Genomic DNA, 23245 nt, shown 5'->3' with positions numbered 1-23245 from the left:
GCACTCAGAAGGGTAGAGGGAAGATTATTTTTCTTCCCCTACACCTCCAGCTTTTTATTCTACTGCTGGAGACCTGAGGCCCTCCTGCTATACTGTGACAATCCTTTATGAAGTGTCCCATCAGGGGGTGTCCCGCAGGCAGACAGGTGTGCAGCCCTTCCATCTGTGAGCACTGCCCTCCTGTTCCCCATTAGCTCCAGCACTGCTGTCCGCGAGGGCCAGCGAGGGCCGAGGGCAGGAGCTAAATCAGCCTGGGCGGTTGCGCCTTCTTCCTGAGCTGGTAGCAGTGTGTCCTCAGATGCTGTGAGGCAGGTTAGGAGTCAGCAGTCTGGGAGACTGCGGGACACTGTTTGGGCGGAGAGGCCAGCTGCCTCTGGGGTGCCATCCCGCAGCTGACTTCCTGATTCTCCTCTGGAGGCAGCCGGGAGAACGCCTCGGGATCTGTGGGATCGCAACACTGTCTGGGCTGCACCGAAGTCAGATACAGACACCTTAATTACTTTAATTTGGAAAGAAGCAGCAGTTAGACAGTCGACCCTGGAATGTCATGGAGCCCCAGGGCAGCACTGCGGAGACTAGGAAACAATTTGATGGCGGAGGGCCCGCTGAGTGCAGCTCGTACACCGTCACCTGAGGTAGGAAGCTGCTGGAAAACAGTCCTCTCTACAGCAGGTATGTTCCTGCCCATTCCTGGGTGAGGTTAATGGTTTTGCTCTGCTGTCTGTGTGTCCTACATACCCGGCCTGAGAAGGCAGGGTGCCAGGGATCCGTTTAATTCTCCTTGCAGAGTTCTTACTGCAGTTTATATGCAAGACCCATGACTTTTTAGGTTGGTTTTGAGTGGCTGGGGCTCAAGAATCAGTCTGCCTGGGTTTGAGTCCTGGTCCTGCCATTGACTCTGGGACCCTGAGTTAGCTGTTGAATCTCTGTGCCTCTGCTTTCCCGTGTATAAAATGGGGATAATCAGAATTTGTACTTTATATGGGGTGTGAGGGTTAAATGAAAAAATGTGTGTCGAATATTTAGCAGAATGCCAGGCACTTTTTAAGTGCTCCATAAGTGTGCCAGTTGTTATTTTAAATCATTATTTTTAAAAGTTTTCATATGTATTTCCTCTGGTTTCTTAATCCAATTCAAGATAAGTGATGTAATACCTGAGAACAGGAAAGTGAATCTAAGAGCAATAATAGGTTACAGAGAATAAAAGTGAAACTGTATTACTACCTATGCAATAAAACATGAGGAAAAACAGTAATATCTGGCATTTCAACAGAAAGCAGAAAGCAATCTGGCATTTCAATACATTATTTTAACTTTTTATATTTAAATGATTGCATGAGAAATATAAATATATATATTTTAAACTGTTAATCAGATTGTCATATATATTAAACTTCACTGAATTGTATTCATTAGAAATGCTGAAACAAATATATTTGCCAGAATTTGTACTACTCAGTTTTATTTTTTATAAATAATATTTGTCTTTGTCATAGACTAATAGATTTTCTGACTGGCATTAATGCATATTAAGTAAGATCTTTGCATAATGAGTAGTTCAGTTTGCATAACTTTGCCCATGAAGTGATTGGTGGTAACCATATTTGTGGTTTATTAATTTTCCACTGGAGAAGTATATAGATGATATATTGGTGATAAATAGTAAAATTCTTTTCTTTGGAATTGATTTTTTTTTTCTAATTAGTTCTTTACTATGGGATACATTTTTCTAGAAAGAAGAGATTAATCTATTTCATAAATAGAATTTCAGTCAACAATTTTCTTGATCTTTGTTTTTCTCTAGGATATATATACATATAACTTAGATGACAGCCATATATGTTTGTAATGTTATTACTGAAAAATAAAATATAATTTAGAGGACTGATGTTTCAAATAATACCTAAGTTACTGATATGTTACATCAGTGTCGGGACTCCTATTTCTGGTTATCTTAATTTTATATCGATATTTTTTATATGCTTGGAACATGTATCGTGGATTTGAGTAGTACTTAGGCCTCGGTAATTGGTTGGTTCCAAGAACAGTTTTAAGTGATAATAGGAATTAGAAACCCAGTTTTTCCCCAAGAAGTCAGAGGTCCCTGTGCCTTTCTTGTGGCTCTCCAGCTCTTTGATGGAGCTGTGTTAGGATGTGGGAATCCGTCATCTCCAGGAGTGACACATTGTCGTGTGTGGCGACCACGCAGGGAAGGAAACAGGAGGTGTGTTGCCCCAAAATACCTGTCACACACTCACAACATTACAGACTTCTCAGGTTAACCCCGGGCTCTGCGGCTGTGAGGGCTGGGGTTTCAAGCTGCTGAACACCGGGCCTGTCAACCGGGGAGGAAAGTTCCTGTCGAATTAAACAATTAAGATTCAGATTGCGTTGATCGGACTGTCCTGATACAGTTCATAGCCGACAACAGAATCCCAGAAGAGTAGGGCCACAGCACGGCTTCAGTGTCGCAGGGGGGAGGCTCAGGAAACGTAAGGAGCACACACCGCTACGCCAGTGCAGGGTGTGCTTTCGAACATTCTTGAGGGGCGAGCGCCCGCGCGGGGCTGTGGACACTCAGCGAGCACCTCGGGCACACTGAGGTCAACCTCAGCTGCTTAGTTTCTCTAGCATTGGTCCTTATCAATAGAACTCCATCTGACTATCTAGTCACTTAAATTCCTCATTCCTAAAGGCGAACCCAGTTTATGTTCTGTTTGCATTAAAACCCTTCATCTAGTTTCCATCGCTGGGGCTGATCCCCGTCCTCTGCCGTCCAGCAGCCAGCAGAGCAGCCTGGTGCAGAGGGCGTCGGAATTCACCTGCAGGTGGGGCCTGGGGAAGCGTTCTCCGTGCAGGGGAAGGAAATTTAAGAGAGTAAAGTGAGCAAAGAACAGCTCCCTATAATCATTTTTTATCTTATCTTCTCTGTAATAGCCTCCTTCTACCCTCAGCCAGCATTTTCCTTCCACACAGAAATAATGTTGTAATTAATCTTATTGGCATCACTACCAAAAAAGAGCTTTTCTTGAGTCAGACTTTGAGATAAAAGAGAAAGGGAATCACCAAGGAAATTTTATATATATATATGTGTGTGTGTACACACACACGTATACATGTATATATAAATGTACATATAAAGAATTTAGGGAAACGAAAGGATTGTGGGCAGTTGTAAGGGTCCATTTGAATATACATATGAATACTATATATGTCGTACTTTCCCCCCCTATGAGTATAGCTCACCATTCAGTGCAACCACTTCCTCAGATCTGAGAAACTTTTGCCCTCGGTGGAATTCCTCTCTGTGGGTTAGAACACTGTAGCTTTAGAAAACGCTCCACACCCAAATCCTAGACATCAAAGTAAAAAACAAAAAAGAACTTTCTCTCAGATTTCACAGATCTATAATGGCAAGACTAGATGTGTCTAGAAGATTTAGCTAATCTGGTTTAATGAAAGGAATCGTGGCTCACAGATCCATCCTAACAAATAGCATCAAATCCCGCTGTCACCTTCGCTCCTTCGCGGTCCACAGATAAAACCTGCGTCGCTCTCTCCTTTGCTTCCTTCCACCTTCCAGCCCTCCCTCCCTTCCTCCCCCTTCTTCATTCTCTCACACACACATACATGCACTATCACACACAGAAAAACACCAAAAGTATAAAATGTATACATGATGCCAAAACTTTCATGTGGATAAGAAATCAACCATCCAGATGTCTTCAAACAGCATGATGGTAGACCATCTTGTAGGCATTGTGATGACCGATCAAAGGTTCGGCTTTTCATGTATGGCTTGTAAACAGAAACACCTGGTTCTTTGTTCCTGTGCCTCCCATATCATCTCTGTTCACTGGTACAGATAATCAGAAAACAATCCTGTTGTCTCGGGGGCAGGAATAAATGAGAATGAAATTCAGATATTACTTGCCAGCTAGTATTATTTACTTTCTCCCGTATGTCATATCAGAGGATATAAAATGTATCATTTGGAAGTTATTTAAATGGGAGATGTGTTTAATGGGATGGGCGCTCCCAGCAGAGCATATGGGAAGGAGCTGCCTTAGGGGATCAGGTCTGCAGGGTCTCTCCTGCCACCACGACCGCATGCATGTTGTCATTTGGAAAATTATCAAAATAAAATCTTACTGTTTCTAATAGTATATATATATATATATATATGAGGATTCCTATTTGAATGGTACTAGAGTGAAGATTACATTTTGCCACACCTTCATCCTAAAATCAACAAAAGGTAATGGATCTGAATTTACAGTTTATTTAAGATCTAGGTTTAGCCTGGCTAAGCGTCAGCCCATGCACCAAGAGGTCGCTGGTTCAATTCCCAGTCAGGGCACATGCCCAGGTTGTGGGCCAAGTCCCCAGTGGGGGGCATGCAGGGGGTGGCCAGTCGATGTTCTCTCTCATCAATGTTCTATCTCACTCTCCCTCCCCCTTCCTCTCTCTAAAATCAGTAAAGAAAATAAAAATTAAGAAAAAAAAGAACTAAGTTTAAGGGAACATAATGGGGCCCTGGCTAGTGTGGCTCAGTTGGTTGAAGTGTTGATTGTGCACCGAAAGGTCTGCAGTTTGATTCCTGGTCAGGGCACATGCCCAGGTTTCGAAACGGGTTCAGTCCCGAATAGAGCTTGTGTGAGAGGTGACCAATTGACGTTTCTCTTTCACATCAATGTTTCTCTCTCTCTCTCCCTCTCCCTTCCACTCTCTCTCTTACCTCTCCTTCCTCTCTCTAAAATCAATAAGTGTGTCCTCAGGTAGGGATTAAATATATATATCAGGAAGAAATCCGAGAATTTTTGCAAGTTATTTCTAAAATGTATCAACTCTACATACTTTCTTTGTAGCAAAAGTCAGAAAGAACATAGGAAGTGTTTCAGTGGTTCTTGATTGACAAAAAGCATTAAACATGCAAATAGGTAGTATGTTGATATCTTGGCCTGTCTAGCTGCTAATCTGAACCAATATGTTCTCTTGTTTTAAGTCATTTATACTCTATTTCAAAAAGAGGTTGAAACTATTAATGGCTAAGATCTAGCTTCCATAATAACGGTGAAAGATTTAGAGCAGAGGAGAAGAAAGGACACACCACAGCTTGATGTTAAGAATACACATCTCAGAATGGGCCACTTCACAAAGAAGACTGGGTAGCAAAGGCAAAAAAAAAACCTAAAGAATTTAGGGAAACAGAAGGATTGTGGGCAGTTGTAAGGGTCCATTTGAAACTCGAGATCACAAATTTACAGTCATTAAAAATGCGGTGATGGTATGGATGTTCATGATATGTTGGTAAGTGAAAAAGCAGGTTTTAAATCTACTATATACAGTGTTTCGTATATTTAAATCTGGAATCATTTTGTTCTGTTTCTTCCTCGAGTGTATGATGTAGTTAAATACATGCAGGAAAGATTCAGTAAATGTTTGTTACATTAACTGGAGGCTGATAAAAGCTTTGGGACAGCAAGGATTATAATGACAATGCTTAGTTAATCTAGGTACACTTTTCCTTCTCTCGCTGCTTTGACCACCTTTCTTTTACATAATAAGAAGAAACACAGTTTGGGTGCATACCCATCTGTCTTTGTCATTGCTCATGTCAATACAGTATGAATAAAATATTGTGCGTTGTCTGCCAGAGTTATTGTAACATGCTTTTAGAACATATATAAGACAAGTGCTTAGCTCGAAAGTATTTTTACATTTCAAAATGGTATTTATGATTATGTCAGAGTGAAATTGTTTACTCTGTTAGAAGAGGGCATAAAAATAACATATCAGGAAATCAATTTTAAAACTTTAAAGTTAATCTTTTTTTTCCCCTTCTTTATAGGGCTTATTCCACTAGGAACAAGATGGCTGAACTCAATACTCACGTGAACGTCAAGGAGAAGGTAAGATACAGTTGTGTGTAGGCTTGCAAAACTCCAGACTGGGTGACGTGGTCTCCAACTGGCAAAACTTCAGTTTCAATCGAAGAAGGGAAACGTGGTTTGGGGGGATATATAATAAGTTTGACATGCTAGGAAACCATTCAACAGAATCATAAGTAGCATTTACTGAATTTCTGGTAAGCATATTAATTCATTTTGTCGTTTAAGGTTGACCATAACCCCATAAAGTTAATACTGTTGTTATTCTCAGTATATTTACAGTTTATTTAAGACCCAGGTTTAAAGGAAAATGATGGGGCCCTGGCTGGTGTGGCTCAGTTGGTCAGAGTGTTGCCTGTGCACCGAAAGGTCACCGACAACCATTAAAAGGAGGGAATGAGACACAGAGAAGTAATTTGTCTAAATTCACACAGGTAGTGATCGACAGAGCTGGGAGATGAACCCAGGCAGTGACATTCCACAGCCCATGCTCTTAACCATCATGCTGATTGCATCTAAGAGCTAGAGTATGATGCTACATCTTCAGAAATGGTCTCACACAGAGATTCCGAAGCCTTGCCTAGTGGTTGTGCTGTGTAGCCTTTAAAGGTTTTCAACACCGAGAGTTTATGACTCTGAAAATCCCCCCTTCTCATTTGTTGGAGGTTGATTACCTTTCAGAGTCCTTCCAAGTCTTGTCCTCCTCTGTGAACTGTCTTCCACTTAGGGTCACGAGTAGCAACCCCTCACTTGCCACATATGCTACCTTGCACTGTTGGCTCTGAATGACCATAAGCCATAGACCCTATGAGACCATGGAGGTAAATGTGTCCAGCCCATTTATCTGGCACCAGGAGACTGAGGCCCTAGAAGAGATTTGCCCCTGGTCATTCAGCAGAGTGGGTCAGCCCGGACTGCACCTCTCTCTACCTTCCACGTGGCCACTTCCCGCCCCACTCATCTGTAAACCACTCGAGGACAGGAGTTTGCCTTTCATCCCTTTGCATCCCCACAGCACCTAAAACACACATTTGTGGAGTTCTTACTATGTTTTCTTTCATTTAGCAAAGGTGTGTCAGACCCCTACTTTGTGCCAAACACCATTCTAGATGCTGGGGATACAGCATTGAACATGTAGATAAGGTCCCTGCTCCCGTGGAGCTTACTTGTTAGGGAGGGAAACAGAGAATACACACAAGAACATTTAGATGAGCACAGTCATTTCAGATATGATAACTACCACGAGGAAAGTAGGGTGGGAACTTTAGATGGGGTTGGTCGGAGCAGCCCTCTTGGAGGAGGTGATGTTTGAGCTGAGGCAAAGACAACAGGAAAGAAGCACCATGCACCGATCCGAGGGCAAAGCATCCCAGGTAGAAAAGCAAAGCAGATGGCCCAGGTGGACTGTGCTGAATGTGTTTGAAGAGCAGGCGGTCAGTGTGGCCACAGTGTGGTAGGCAGAAGGGATGATGGTGCAAGATGAGATGAGACAGTGAGGCGGGGGCTCTTCATCTGTGTTCCTGGACCTCTAATGGATCTGGGGGTGGAATTCAGGGTTCTGTGAACTGGATGGGAAAACATACATTTTCATCTCACTGACAACTAAATGAAATTTAACGTTTCCTCCGATCATAAATGTAGGCAAAGGAAAACAATACCCACAGTAGTAGCAGGAGTGCTGTGACTCACAACCGGAAATCACGGAGCTCTTCGTATCCAGTTACAGTTGTAGCAGATCTCCGGAGTATTGTTTGTTCATCACCACTTCGAAACCACTGTAGTTACAGAAGCTGCGCTTTATTGTGTCATTTGATAGTGATAAGAAGCACATATATTACCATAGCGTACATTTGTTTATTCATTAATATTTTGACTTTATTTCAGCAAGAGTGGTTTCCTTTGCAATCAGATGTACTTTATTTCATGAATTTTACGATACTCTTCTTAGAAGGATCCCACAGGCTTCACCTGAGTGCCGAGGGCATCCATGCCCCAAAAGGTTTAGAACCCGAGACACAATCATGAAGGGCTTTATTCAAGGGGCAAAAGTGGCTGTTGACAGGTTTTAAGTGGAAGCATGACTCAGAGTGATATTTTTTCAAAGCTCACCCTGGCTCTGTCAGCTGCTGTGCTACATGTTTTTTAAATCTTCCTATTAAATGGCTTTCCTGTTTGGTGAGAACACAGAGGCTTGAGGTAAAAGTCAAAGTCAGAACAGACTTATCACCCCAAATCTCTGCAGACATGGTGAAAATCAGCTTCCACCAACATACAATTTCTTTGAAGTTTTATGTGTTACCTTAAAAACTGATGCACATTTTTTTATCCATTGTGGTCCATAATATATTCCATGTATCATTTGAATATAAAACTGTTTTTACTTATAGACCGCTGAGCACACAACAGCAGAAGGATGTATCCCTGTTATAGCATGGTTTCATATTCTCCCTGACTGACAGTTGTGTACTCAGGGGAGACACCACTTTCCCCAGTTTGAGAAACTGGGCCCAGGACCACGGTGCCCACCAAAGATTGTCCCCTTTCCAAGTGTCTGGTGATGGACGGATTGGGCAGTACTACAGTTGGGCTGTGGGGAGGAGAAGCACGTTAAACAATCAGAGTCCTAGCAATTGATTCCCTGCAAATTATAACTCTTGGACAGACCAACATGGCAGCCTCAGCAGTCAGAGACAGAGTGTCTTGTTCGAAACAAAGGTGGCTTCAAGCCAGTAAGGGGAAGATGGCCGAGCTGTCAGCACACGCCACAGAAGTTCGGTGCAGACACTCCATGCATGGGCTTTAGGCACCCCATTATCTTCCTGTCATGGTCAATGCCACATATGCGTATGAAGATTAACAGTAGGCGGTGTTCCTGCTATCCCACTTCAGTAACTCATCAATGTTGGCATTATTTTGAAAGTGGGTGATATTTTAGTTGTAAATATTATCAATCCACCTGACAGTGGAAGTAGAGCTCCTCTAACTCAATTAGTAAATTCCATCTTCCTCTGTCAAAAGGTTAATAGATTTCTCAACTCAATAAAATAAATCATAATAAACAACTGAAAATTCTGATCATTTATAATTTTACACTGATTTATTTCCGTACATTTATTTCCTTTAGTTATTAGCTTTTGTGGTCTTTTTGTGATTAGTTTGTTTCTCAATCTGTCACGCAGAGCAATGACATTTTAGTTCCGAAAATTAAGAATAATAACAACTGTTATGTCTTAAATTGTAAAGTATAAGCTTTGAGAGATCTGACAACAGGTCTGTGTAGTGTTCTTCTACAATATCTAGTCAAGCACAGTGGGAAATTAAATACTCACCAAAAGCCTTGCAATGAAATGAGCTCATTGGTTATCTCTAGTGGGTCCACTGTTGGATGAGCTGAAAAGGGGTAGGTGCTTTGATGAGGAAATAATTTCTGTCCTCGGGCAGCTTTTAATTCAAAGGAGAAACTAATAGTGTAGGGTTTAATATCCAAGGCAACTGAAATTTACAATCGATACACTGTGACTGTTTCATTTTAAAATATCTTTTATATTATTGGATTATAACTCCACAGATTTAAATTGGAAATATTGTTAGAGTCTAAGGTCAGTCTCCGTAGTGTGACATTTGTGATCAGTCTCCTGCGTGATCTGACCCTCCTCTACTTTACAGCTTTATTTATTGCTACATGTCAACACACCCCCTGCGACAGCCATCCTGACCTTGAAGGTTTGTGCCTCCAGAACTTTGCAAACAATATTCTCTCTCTGGAATATTCTCCCCAGGGACCCAGCCCTCACTCACCTCCCTTTTGTGTACCTTTCAGACATCTCTCTTCTCCTTCCTTCTGCCCCACCTGAATTATTTGCACTAATAATATTTTTGCTTCAGTGGGGTTTTCTGAATTCTGCATGCAGACAGCACTCCTTACATTGTGATTGTTAGTTGTGTCCTTAGGTGAGAGTATGTGCTCTTGAGGGGCAGGGACTGGGCCTCTCATCTAGGTGACCCCAATTAGAATCAGATAAGTGAATGGATAATGGATGAATGGACATGCCTACGTGAATAGTTAAGTTCTGCAGAGACTACATTTCCTATTCCCCATATTTTGCAAAATCTCAAGCCTTCTTGAAAACTGAAATATAGGTTAATGGCAAAGTCATCTCATTTTAGTACTCTCTTTGCTATTAAATAAAGCAAGCCTTGAATTACTTCTAAAAACAGAAACTAAGGTTACTTAGGGGATTCTGCCAAAGAGCAGCATGTTTATGAGACGCTTATCAAGTACAGGGGGTCTCAGTTGGTTTCACGATAACAAATGATCTCTTTTGGTGTGTAGCTAGTCATATGCCACTATGAAAAAAAGTCAAAGAAAGGAAAGGAGGGAGGAAGACATCACCATGTCTCATTTTGTTAAGGAGTGACACCAGAACCAAATATTTTCGCTAATGAGGGGTCTTATATAAGGGCAGACTCGTTTTTACAGCTCTTTTCTAAATGACATCATTAAAGAATTCGACATTAGAAAATCATAGAGGAGCTAAGGCTCTGACTCAGTCATGAGTATTTCATTATTCCTCATCTGAGACACTGGAGTACCAAGCCAAATTGATTTATAAAATGTTAGATGTAATTCTCAACTGAATAAGAGAGGATTATTAGAAGTAACATAGACAAAATAAAAATTCTAGTGAGATATTTTCATGCATTATTATAAATGAGTTTAAATAGAACACAATTCAACAATAAAATTTGGTGATGGAAAGTAAGGGTGATCCTTGTGAGTATAATGGGGTTAATATTCCTGAGTGTCCAGCTATGGACTGAGACCTAACCCCCAAATCACCCTAGAAAACCCAGTATGCTGGGGAAGTAAGCTCTAGGGAGGTAAAGTCATGGGGAAAGTATGGAGTTTAGAGAAGAAGCAGAGATTATTAGCTCCCCAATGACTAGTTGAGTGGCCTGGAGCAAGTCACTTAACTTGTATGGGCCTCAGTTTCCCACTCTGTCGATTGTATGTGATAATAACACCTCCTTGACAGCGTCATCAGATACAGTAATAAGTGTGGAGCTGCTGCATGAACTCTTAATCATATAAACTATAAAGGATCTGGGGGAGCTCATCTGTTTATTTTACAGTTTAAAAAATGGAAAAGGAGCTCCAGTTACCATTTTTGTTTCGAACTCAAAATTATACATTCACACAGAACTGAGATTAGAAAGAAAACAAAATGAAAAGCCCAAATAAGAAAAAGACCATGAAACTAGACTCGACTGTTTCAGACTTTGATAGCTGTTACCGAGCCTCATGACAGATAAGTGAGGCCAGAACATGGTGCTCCGGGTGAGGACCAGCAGTCCCTTGCTGAGCTGTGCCGCTCACTGTGGATAGCGTTCAGGGTGTTAACGTCAGGGACGGAAACGGTTGTGAACAGGAATCATAGAGAGACATTAAAGCACTGGAGGAGGAAGAGCAGAGGGGAGAAGAGCCTCTGGTCCCCAGTGGAAGCAGAGAGGGGTCACCTCAGCATGTCTGCCGACGACTGAGACAGTGTCCTAGAGTCTGGCCACTCAGCTGAGCATATGTCCCATTTTATTGTTTTCCTGTAACTGCCTTGATCTATTTTACAAAGTACCGAAATATAGTTCAAGTCTTTATGTGGGGTGGAGTATGGTCAGACGATCCCAAGCATTTGATTAAAGAGATTTTAAGCAGGATCAGAGAAAGTAAAAATATTAACTCCATTTAATTGAGAACTTGTTTCATGGGTCTTGGGACAAGTTTTAATGATATGCAGTTGTTTTAAAAGGCCAAACCAGCCCTGGTCGGTTTGGCTCAGCAGTTAGAGCGTTGGCCTGCGGTCCAGAGAGACCCAGGTTCAGTTCCCACTAAGGGCACGTACCTCGGTAGCAGTCTGTCCCTGGTCCTGGTTGGGTCCTCTGTCCCCGGTCCTGGTTGGGTCCTGCAGGAGGCAGCCACTCAATGTGCCCCTTTCACGTTGAGGTTTCTCTCTCTCTTTCTTCCTCTATCTCACTCCCACTCTTTCTGAACAAAAAAAATGGAAAATGTCCTCGGGTGAGGATTTAAAAAAAAGATCAAACCAGAAAGGCTTTAGGGGCACATCTTAATTTCATAAATTTTTAGAGGTGTTTAAGTCCATTTAGCCCAGTCCTTAAGTTCAAACAGCAAAATCACAAAGCTACACACACGGCTTTCAGGTTTCACTACGGACAGGTTCTTGTCATCATTGTCTCATAGGAAAAGGTCATTAAATTTCCCTTTCAAAAAAAGGAGAGACATTTGACAATCGTTACTTCCTAATGCTTATGTACAGAACTTGCTGTTATTGTTGCTTGGCAACTACAAGAGATTTGACAAGGAGTCTAAAGGAACTGAATGAATAAATGGAAATGTCAGCATCAGTTTCAGGGGATAAGAAGAAATTTACTGTTGCAGGGTTAGCCTTGCATCGCTCCTTGGCAGCTAGACGATTAGAATTCACAGTTTCTGTTCTGCTTCTCCTGCCCCCTCTCCTTCCAGCCTTTCATTGTAGCCCCTTTTACACTCTGGCCGAGAGGTGTGTATAAGGTAGATGATTCATGCTAAAGAATACAAGAGCACATCAAAAATTAAAACCTTTGGCAGCAAGGTAAAAGTTACTTCTGTTGCAATCTCTTGGAATTTATGGGTATTTCACCAATATTCTAGTTATTTCTCACAATAATCCTTCATATTAAATTATCCAATTTTTACAGAAAAAAATATGACAAAACTGCAATGGTCTCTCTCTTCTGACTTTGGGCACTAAAAACCTGTCCAGATAGATTGGATAGGCAGATAGATAGCTAAACTGATTGATTCAGCACATAAAAATATACTACCTGTATTATTATTTATAAAAAGCACTTTTTCTCTGTGAGTGATTTCACCACAACTTGATTACAAGCTCTTTATAAGCATAAATGCACTTTTTATTTGTGTACTTAATAGCTCCTATAATAGTAATATCATAGACTTTATGCTCCCAAATATTTGTCAGTCAATATTTACTTAAATGATTAAGCCAAGATTTTAGAATGACTCTCAGCTCTTAGAACGACAGGAAGAGGAAGTGGAGCATGCCTTCCTGGTTTGGGACCGGCATTAGAACGTCAGTGGCCAAAAGGTAGGAGTAATGAGAAAAGGCATATTTGTGTTCACTGAGTCTTCCCAGAAACAGATGCCAAGATGGGGTTAGATGAGCAACAGATCCTAGGGCCCGGGGCCGATGAGTGGTTATAAAAGAAAAAGCGAAGGGAAGGAAGCATGAGTAGGTGGGGCTAGTCCACAGACTTCCGTGCAGGTCTTACATCTTTGAAAGAAGAGGGAGAAGAAAGGAAAATGGGGTGGGCAGTGTTAGCTAGCAGCGTGCTTCTAAGAAGATTCCTGCAGGCCAGTGGGTAGTCCTTGGGCCAGAGCTGCCCGCGGGGGGTGCCTGCAGCCCTCGGAAAGGAGCGTTCACTAGTACCCCACACCGCAGCTGTTGCCGGGGAGCATCCTGGGGGGAGTGTGGCGCGGGTACCAAGGCACTGGTGGACCCACAGGGTGACAGCTGGGCTGTCGGTCCCCTGTGCTTTCCACAGTGGGAGACTTCCATAGCCGCCACAATATTTAAGAGTATAGCAGAGTGTTATATTTAGAAAAGAAATTGAAATACCTATTTGGGAATTCAAACATATAAGAGAAAAGCACATGACTTATATGTTTATTAAAGAGCATTAATAAAAAGGTTGAGAACCACTGTTCTCAAGAAATTAGTAAATTAAAATACAAACTTTAGACTTTCCTTTACCTTGGTAAATTGAGTCATACTTTCACTAGTGTAGGGAGTCTTCTCAACTTGTAGGGCAATGATGATTTAGTAGTCTCATTTTTTTTAAAGTATATTCTGTTTGTAATCATGTTCAAGGAGACAGAGGGACCAGTTAATTCCACTGAACCTGTGTGCCCTTCAGTACATTTGTAACCTTTCTGGGTTTTCGTTTCCTTATCTGCCACAGGAAGGACTTCACTTAGAAGAGCTCCCAAACCCCTCCTACTCTAAAGTGGAATGAGTCCATGGTCTTTCCCATCTCATAGGTGCCTGCAAGACCACTAAAGGGTCTGGGCCACGGGCAGCCTTAGTCTTGATACAAAGCAGCTGCCTCAGTTTGCGTGTTCAGGTTCTTGCAAAAATAAAGGACTTTGATGAAAGCATCTCTGAGGCCCTTTTATACCTCTCACTGGTACAGCATTTCTGTTGCCGCCCTGTCTGCGGACCCTTCAGAACTCTGCTTCTCAGGCCTTGAAGATAATTATCAATAAAAATGTATTGAGGTGATGACTGGGGATCATTTACATAACTTAAGGTTAGCACTTGTCTTTTAGTGTGGGAAGAACATTAACATGAGATTTAAACACACATGACGGGATTAATCACAAGCACCATATTGCCCAGCCAATCTCTGAAACGTGATCATCTCGAAGACCTGAAGCTCGATACCAGTTTAGCAGCATCTCCCCACCACTTTCTCCCTTCAGTCCCTGGCAACTGCCTTCTTACTCTCTGCTTCCATGAATGTGACTGTCTCAGATGCCTCATGTAAGTGGACTCAGGCAGCATTTGTCCTGTGACTGACTTGTTTCACTTAGCACAATGTCCTCAGGTTCATCCATGTTGTCGCATATGACAGGAATTTCTTCTTTTTTCAAGGCTGAATAATATTCCATTGTATGGGTCTATAACATTTTCTTTATCCACTCATCCATCATTGGACATTTGTTAATTTCTTTTATGGTTCATACTGTAATTGTAGCTATTTGACTAAGACTGAATATGTAAACTAGCTTTAACTCTTTTTACTGCCTTTAGAGGAAAAGCAAATGAACAAACTCATAAAATCATTGGGAAAACAAGGTGTTGTCAGTCAGATGATCATTTTTACTGGTGTTTAAACCTGCATTGCCTTTTTTAAATTGCTAAATCTTATTAAAATAAAAAATGGCATGTAGGTGAACAAATACACTTCCCCCAAAGAGAGAGTGTGTTCCTGGTTTCCGTGGTGTTCAGATGGCCCCCCTCCTTTATGCTACAGTGAAGGAATACCCAAGGTTGATGAAACTGAGAGATTAACTTAACTCTTTATTCTGGTATTGACTAAAGGGTAATTAACTCCTTTGCTCTTGTATTGATTAAAGGGTATTAGTGACGTACACTTTCATGGTACTCTTTTTTTGAAAAGTTCTGTGAATGAATGAGAAAAAATATCCTCAGGGAGAGTGGATGTCAATAATTACCTTTCCTCCCCATCCAAGTGGAGACCTTAAATTCCAAAGAAAAGGAGGAAAGGTTTTTACTGAATAGTCTTAAGTTAGAAGCAGAAGATAAATGAAAACTCTCTTACTTTTTTCTATTCTGATTAAAATACCAAAACAAATGTCTTATAAAAATAACACCGCCTTTTTTGTCTTCACTAATAAATTCAAATATGGATTTCATCAGAGAAAGTGTTCACCTAAGTCCTAGATTCTATGGGTGTAACAGGCTGACTGAAAACAGACTTCCCATGGCCTCAGGGACTCGCCCTGCCCTAAATTGTGTGCAAGTCTAACTAGTAGTTCTGGGCAAATATGAGGAAGAATCAAACACAGTTACAGAAAACACGCAGGTACACACTGGATGTGTGCTAGCTGAACGGGTGCAATGAACCATTGCTTGTCTCAGTGGAGATCAGAGGGGCAATTGCTACTAATAGTAATCTTCTGAGAGACCTATAAAGATGTGTGTGTGTGTGTGTGTGTGTGTGTGTGTGTGTGTGTGTGTGTCTCCTACACATGTCAGAGTAAAGGTAAGAATTCCGATATGAAAAATTTACCATGGACTAAATGACAAGATTTAAGATACTTTGGTTATCAGACTTTAATTTTATGACTTTTTAGATAGGGGAAAGTCCACAGGAGTATATATCTCTTGCTCTACAAGTCAAGTTTATAGGAATTCAAGAATTTCCATGACTTTCTTAAGCTATCGATTTCCATTTAGTATTATAACAACTGTTAATTTTTTTTTTTTCAAAAGCTTAGTGAATTGACAAAGTATAAACCCAGAACTGATGGAAAGAAATCCAGGTTATTGTTGTTTTTACCCTTGAGGCAGATTGAATTCTCCAGTGACCACATCAGTATCTCCCCCATTAAGAGGTGGGGCCTGTGCCCCTTCCCCTTAAACTGGGTAGGCTTTTGGAACTGGTTGACCAGGATGGTGGGAGGAAGGTGACCCTATGTCATCTATGAAGCTTGGTGACTGAGCTTCGTCCTCACCAGTGGGACGCCTGTGCTGCGCTCTGGGCTGCCGTGCGAACATCTGTTCTAAGGCCACCCTGCTGTGAGGAAGCCCAGACCAGCCCAGGAGGAGGGACCGCATGGAGGAGGCCTGAGATTGCATGAAAAGAGAGAGATGCTCAGCAGTCCCCAACTTACCAGCACCCCACCTGCCCCTGTGGGAGACCCCAAGGCAGTCCCACTCAGTAAGCTCCTCGGGAATTCCTGACCCACAGAAACACTGAAAACTAACAGACTGATTGTTGTTTTAAGCCACGGTTTTGGGGTGACTTGTTATTCAGCAGTTGATAACTGGGATAACCTCTCACAAAGGAAAACTGTTCTAAACGAGAACCGTTGTTTTGAATTCATGTATAAATAAGACAGATGTGATGAGGAGATAGCGCACTCGGGTAAATCAGTTACTAGGTGGGCGGTTATAACTGTAAAGAGGTCTGCCCTAGGCCCTCTCTTCCTTCCCTCCTACACTGTTCCCTACCTCCCCGTGACTTCCCTCGTATCTCTCAGTCATGGTTCCCAGTTCTGGCTGCACATTAGAAACACTAGGAAAACTTAAAAAAATAATCAATGCCAGGCCCAGATTACTTGTTCCAGGCAGGCCCCAGGTCTGGGTATATTTTTGAAACTCACCAGGTTATTCCAGTTTGCAGCCAGGGCTGGGAACCACTGTTTGATGCTGACTGTGCCCAAACCTGTGTCCCTGGCTCAGGTCGGGCTTGGAGCCGCAGGTCCAGAGATTCAGCGGCTTTCTGACAGCTGGACGTGCGTGTGTCCCTGCATGCGAGTGCTCACCACTCCTTTTCCTGGGAACGACACCCCTGTGCACGTGAACAAACCTCAGGCCTGAAGCCTGGGAGGCACCCGACTTTCCCATCCCCTGCCGCTAGGTAAACACAAGTCATTCACTTCCTCCCCAGAAATGTGTGAGTCGTTCTTTACACTGCCTGTCTTGGTCCACCTTCTGTCCCCCGACACTGCTTAGAATCCTAGCTGGCGCCCATTTGCTCTCCCCTGAGTCACCCACATAGAACCCGTGACCTTCTTACATATGTGAATCTCACTCCTCTGAATAGAACCCAACAATGGCTCGCCCTTACAGCGAGGCTCAGCGTTATCAGATGGCCGGCAGGGCCTTGCCCACTTTGGCCCCATGCCTTTGTGACCCAAGCTCATGTGAAACCTCCTTCCTTGTAACACTTCACGATGCTCCAGCGAGCCTGGAGCTTCATTCCTTTGCACGTGCTTCCAGCCCCACAGGCCTGTCCAGCCGATGGTGTGTGCTCTTCCGGAACCCCGCACCTCTTCTCCAGTCCCCCTCTCCTGTCTTAGTCTTACTTCCCCCGCATCCTCAGTTAAGCGAACATTAGTCCGTGGAGGGGGCTTCCCTGACTCCCTGGTTTGGGACAGGGCCCCTGTTACAGGCACCCAGAGCACTTTCCCTGCCGTCTGCAACGCTCATCAAGCATCCGCCTTTCTGGACTGTCAGCTCTACGGCAGGTCAGGGGCTGTACCTGCCACTGCCCACAGCTCAGCCTCTAGCACAGTGTGTACATGGTAGCTGAATGAATTGAACGAAGGAACAAATGAACATGGATTAAAAGATCGATATCAATTCTGGAGGACATTCTCATGGCAATACTTTGGCCTCCATACTTGGCTCTGGCCCATCCAAAATTCACATCAACAATTTGGACAAGATAGAGATGTCAACCAATTTTTAAAATGATGTAAAATTGGGAGGAATGGCTAACGCATGCCCTATTTTGGGTGGGGAAAAACGAGTTTCCAAGAGATAACTGTTGGCTGGAGTGATGGGTCAGAACTTGCAGACTGAAATTTCATAAAGATGAATGCAAGTCCTACCCTTGCACTCTAGTCACTGCACAAGTATGAGACAGAGTACAGTTGTCACAGAAACAATTCAGGGTGTGTTGGTGGCAAAGTAAGCTCCATTTGAAGCAGTAATTGATGTGGCTCCTAAAAGTGCTAATGCCATCTCAGATTCCTTTAATGGGTGCACGGGTCCAGCCACAGCAGGCAGGTCCCAGAGTCCCCTGCTCCGACCCAAGCACCCTGCTACCTGCGCTTCGTTTGCAGGACCATGTTCAGCAGGATACATGCAGAGCTTGACCAGGTGCAAAGGCTTGGGAAGCACAGCTTATGTAAAACTGCTGAAGGGCAAATGTTTACTACATAAAACACAGAATTGGGGGGAGTACTTTACTTCCTTGAAAAAAAATGAAAGGCTGGTTTAAATACACACACACACACACACACACACACACACACTACCACCAGAAGGCAGAACTAGACCAAGGATTGACAACATCTAGCATCCCCTTTCTGGCCACATCCCTCTTTATCATCTCTCTCTCTCCTTCTCTCACTCTCATTAACATCTGCTCCTCGTTCTCCACAGAATCTCTCCTCCCTCAGCCTCCCCCTGGTCTCCCAGCCCATCATCCCCCTTCACAGATCACAGATGCCTTGTGCGGCTGCCTGGGTAGTTCTCAGCCTGCATATCTGAGCCTTAGGATCTACCACAGTGATTCTTAGGTGTCGTAACCTTGGGTCCTTCCTTTCCTTTGCTCCTGCTTCTGGCTTACTGAGAATCGCTGGGGAGCGCCAGGCCATCTGGCCCATGACAGCTCTGTGCCGTTGGGCTCGGCGGCCCTCCGCATGCGCAGCCTCCGACTTTCATCCGGGCCGTCTCCTATCACAGTCCCGAAGAGCAGCTCTAAACCTCTTCCCACTCTTTTAGCCCTAAGCAAAATCTAAAAATGCTCACACAGAGGAAATAGCTGCCTTAAATTTTCCCCTTCACAATCTCAAATCCTTATTATATATTCACTCTTCCTTTTTCTCCTTTCTCAGAGTTCTAAGAACGAAAGAGAACCATCCCCCATCACCACTCCCTCCTTTCCCAAGCTTGCTTTTCCACATGGATTTTGACATCTTTTTGGTGGTTTTGGGGGGTTTTTTTGCATTTCCTCTGGGATTTTGTTGCATAATTGATCTCCTGTCTTTCCTCTCTTCAAATTCTCCCTCACTGCCGGCCCCTTTGCTAGTGAACATGCTCAGGTACTTTGGGAGATTAATTGCGCAGTGACTGAGATGGATTGGAGGAGAAGCCGAGCCAGGGGATCCAGCTAGAGGCTTTTTCCAGAGTCCAGGTGACAGGCCAAGGGAACCTGTACTGAAAGAAAGGATGGAGACCAGGTGAGATTCAGAGGGGATTTTGTTGTCAGAATGACTCTTGAGTTTTTTGTTACATATGACTTTGCCTTATTTTCCTACGTTCTGTCAGCTCCTTGGGGCAGTGGCTGTCAGATTGATCTCACTTTCCCTCAGAAAGTCTGGCTTGAATGGACAGAATCCCTTCCAAATGTGTGCATGGGGAGAACGCTGCTCTTGAGAAGGTATATGTTTTCAAAAGAGGATAGTCGATGGGAAAGAGAAAGACATCTTCCTAATAGGAGGAAGAAAGGAGGAGCCTTTCAGGATGTGGTCCGTTGTGCTAGCTCCCCACTGCTGTAACACATGGGGTTTGCTGTAACGAATCACCACAAATAGTGGCTTCCAACAACCCAAATTTACCATCGTGCAGCCCTGGAGTTCCGCATGGGTCTCTTGGGCTAACGTCAAGGTGTCAGCAAGCCTGCATTCCTTTCTGGAGGCTCTGGGGAGAGCTGCTTTCCTGCCTTGTCCAGCTTCTGGAAGCTGTCTGCATTCCTTGGTCATGGCCCCTTTCATCTCCAAACCCAGCAATGGCTGGTCAAGTCTTTCTCACACTGCATTACTCTGACACTCTCTTCTTCCTCCTTCCATTTATAAGGATCCTGGGATTATTTTAGGCCCACTGAGATAATCCAGGATAATCTCCCCATCTCAAGGTCAGCTGATTAACAGCCTCCTTAAATCTACCCATAGCCTTAATTTGCCATGTTACCTAACACACTCACAGCTTCCGGAGGATTAGGGCATGTACGTCTTCGGGGAGTCATTACTCTGCCTGCCGCATCCTTGAACAAACAGCGTCGGCATCACCTGGGAGCTTGTTAGAGACACAGAATATTGGGCTCCACCAAGCTTCTGAAGCAGAATCTGCATTCTAATCAGTCCCCGGGTAATTTGAATGAACTTTAAAGTTTGAGAAGCCACAACTAGACTATCTCAAAGTCCTACTTTAAACTTCCCATGATTCTATGAAAACTATATCCCCCCCACCTTCAAATCTTCATTATTCCTTCTAATCCTGGTTTCCTGCCAAAAAAAAAAAAAAAGTTAATTTGTACCCCTGGTGTTAATTCCCCAAAAGTCAGCCAAGTAGAACATGACAACAACTCATGCATATTTTTTTGCTGGCAGACAGTATATGCTAGGAAAGGCAATTAAATTACAGAATTATCCATGATGCAAAGGCACCGGTCTGCAAAGAGTATTTTCTTCCCCAAGAAGATTCACGGGAGAACTGCCTTCATTAGTGTGAAGATAATATTAGTGGCTCAGCAAGTGAAGCAAAATGTACACAGACGAGCTGTTTCTAAGGCATCTCTGAATGGCTCAGCCTTTGAGAAATGCGACCAAAGCTGATTATAAAATTCCTTTCAAAATTGCAGGAACGGCAAACCCATAAATAACTCTGGTTCTCACTGGTGTGAAAAGGAAGCTACTGGCTATTCGATTGCTGTCCTTATTGCAGGGGATAAGATTAAGCTCACCCCCAAGACTTCAAGCTCCCCAAGGCTAGGGCCAGCCATATGTGGTACCTGGGATCTCAGAAGCAATTCATACATTTTGGGCTTGAATACTTTTTAATACTGTGTTATACTTTATGCTGAACCCAGAGATGCACTGAACAAAAAGCGAATAAATAAACTGGAATATTTCAGTGACCATCTCCTTTCTTTTGCTCATTCAGTCATTCATTAATTAATTCAACATGTATGAATCATCTACTGAATGCCACCCATTGTTCTAGGGGTCGGCCCTGTGGATATAAAGATATGGTTGCTGTCACTCAAGAACTCACATCCCAGTGAGGCAAATAGCTACATAAGTAAATAATTATGGCAACATGAGTGCTAGAAGGGGTATGTGAACAAGGCCCATGGGTCTCTCTTCCTCCATCTGTCATTTACATGCTAACTGCATTTATCTTCAAAACTGGCCATTTCTTTCCTTTGCTAGTTGGACTATTTAGCTTTATTTTTGTTTTCATCCCTAACTACTAATGTTGCCTCTAGGCACTTGCTACTTGTTCTAGAAAGTGAAACCCTCTCAAACTAGTGCAGGAAAAAAAGAGGTTATTATAAAGGTCTGGTAGGTTCTCGTAGGACTTCAGGAAAAGCTCAGGGAGCAGGAAAGGCAAGAAGCGAGGCAGATCCCAAATGCGTCTGTTCTCCCCCTCCGTGTGGAACAGTGCAGAACCCACGGCAGGGAATCTGATTGGCCCGCTGTCCTGGCTGCTGTGATCGTTGTTACTGTATTCAGATTGCTTCCTTCATGGCACTCACTTAGCATGAGTTACAATTATATGTATATTTTAATTTACATGTTTACATCTGTTTTCCTCTCTAGGTATGGTAGTGACTATATCTGTTTTGTTACTGCTATATCCAGTCGTAGATAAATAAATGAAAGAATGAGAGAGAGAGAGAGAGAGAGAGAAAAGAAACATGTGTTGTTAGTCACCCTAGAGATGGGCTTCCTATGGCACCAGTCAGCTTGCAGGAGAGGGGATTGAGGAGAGCCTTGGGGTCACGGACTACTCACGGAAGCTGGGGAAAGGTTCTCGAGAAGGGAGGTACACAGGTCAATCTCCCCAGATAAGTCTTGGCCAACACACAGGCCACATGTTCTTTCCATTGTAAAGACAGGTCAGCCTTTACACCTAGAGAGACCCTTCTCCTCTGTGGCCCCATGTAAATACTCCCACCCTTTCCTTTAAAAAATTCATTGAGCATCTAATGTATTTCAAATTTTATATCAGACACTTTTATGCATCATCTCTTCATTTTTCCAGAGATTCTAGCAAGTAATAGCCTCATTTCTACAGCTACAGAACCAAGTTTCAATGATTTAAACTGTTCATCCAAAGTCATAGAGCCAGCACGTAGCAGAGCCAAGATTGGAACACAGGTGTGTTTCATTCCAAAGCTCTTCCCATGACATTTGGCTGTCTCCTCTCGAAAGCAGTCTCCCCTCCTCGGGCAGATGTAACTGCTCTCTTCTCTGTAGTACCACAGTACCTTGTTCCTAACGACAGCCCCGCGTTATTCCACGTGCTACGCTGCCCCTCTTGGGGAGGAACTGCATCTGGTTTCCCTTCATGTCCTCAGGGCCCTTCACCTAATGGGAGCTTGACCAATATCTGCTGGACTGAGCTTCGGAAGGATAGGCAGTTACTATGCCATTTCATGTTTTCAAAACTCCACAGAATACCATGAGTACCTCATAAAGAAAGGAAAATTATTGAGTCATAAATGTTTTCCCATCTCTGTTATCGACATTTAAAGAGCTGTGTGTATTCTTCCTACCCCCGTGATGTTTAGGTTACATCACAGTCGACTGAGGCTCACCCTCTGTCGCTGTGGATGGTAAATGAGGAGCAGTGGGATGACCTGCGATGCTGGCGGCACGTTCCTTTGACGCAACAGCAGCCTGAGATGCTGGCAAACGCATTCGGTCATTCAAGTGGGCATGGTGATTATGCAAAAATGTCTAAGAGGAGGATTCTGTCCTTGTCGCTTACCCTCTAGTAGACACCACATGTCCACAAACACTTCAGATACAAAGTCACAGGTGCTAAGTGTTAAGAGATACCTACTGTTAAGGGCTAAGGGAATTGAAAGGAGGCAGAGATGACTTCTGGCAGGGGTGGTGCAGGACTGCACGGAACACATGGCCTGTCAGCTGGGGAATGTAAGATTCGGACAAACAGACACAGCTCAGGTCAAAGGCAAAACACACAGACGCGGGGGAGAGGCCAACACTGGGC

The 23245-nt window shown here is 43.3% G+C and overlaps 1 protein-coding gene across 6 annotated transcripts in view; it reads left to right on the top strand.

Moving 5' to 3' along the window:
- Positions 1 to 23245, top strand: part of SPATS2L (spermatogenesis associated serine rich 2 like) — a 159378-nt gene that overhangs the window by 72997 nt on the left and 63136 nt on the right. For all 6 annotated transcript variants that reach the window (XM_036254037.1, XM_036254042.1, XM_036254040.1 and 3 more), the window contains one exon: positions 5852 to 5912. In XM_036254037.1, the coding sequence (XP_036109930.1) occupies positions 5874 to 5912 (39 nt within the window). In that variant the 5' untranslated portion in view covers positions 5852 to 5873. The remainder of the gene's footprint in view (positions 1 to 5851; positions 5913 to 23245) is intronic.

The sequence above is a fragment of the Molossus molossus genome, unplaced genomic scaffold (assembly GCF_014108415.1).
Source record: "Molossus molossus isolate mMolMol1 unplaced genomic scaffold, mMolMol1.p scaffold_m16_p_11, whole genome shotgun sequence".
Classification (NCBI taxonomy): domain Eukaryota; kingdom Metazoa; phylum Chordata; class Mammalia; order Chiroptera; family Molossidae; genus Molossus; species Molossus molossus.
This window is presented reverse-complemented; position numbering and strand designations above follow the sequence as displayed.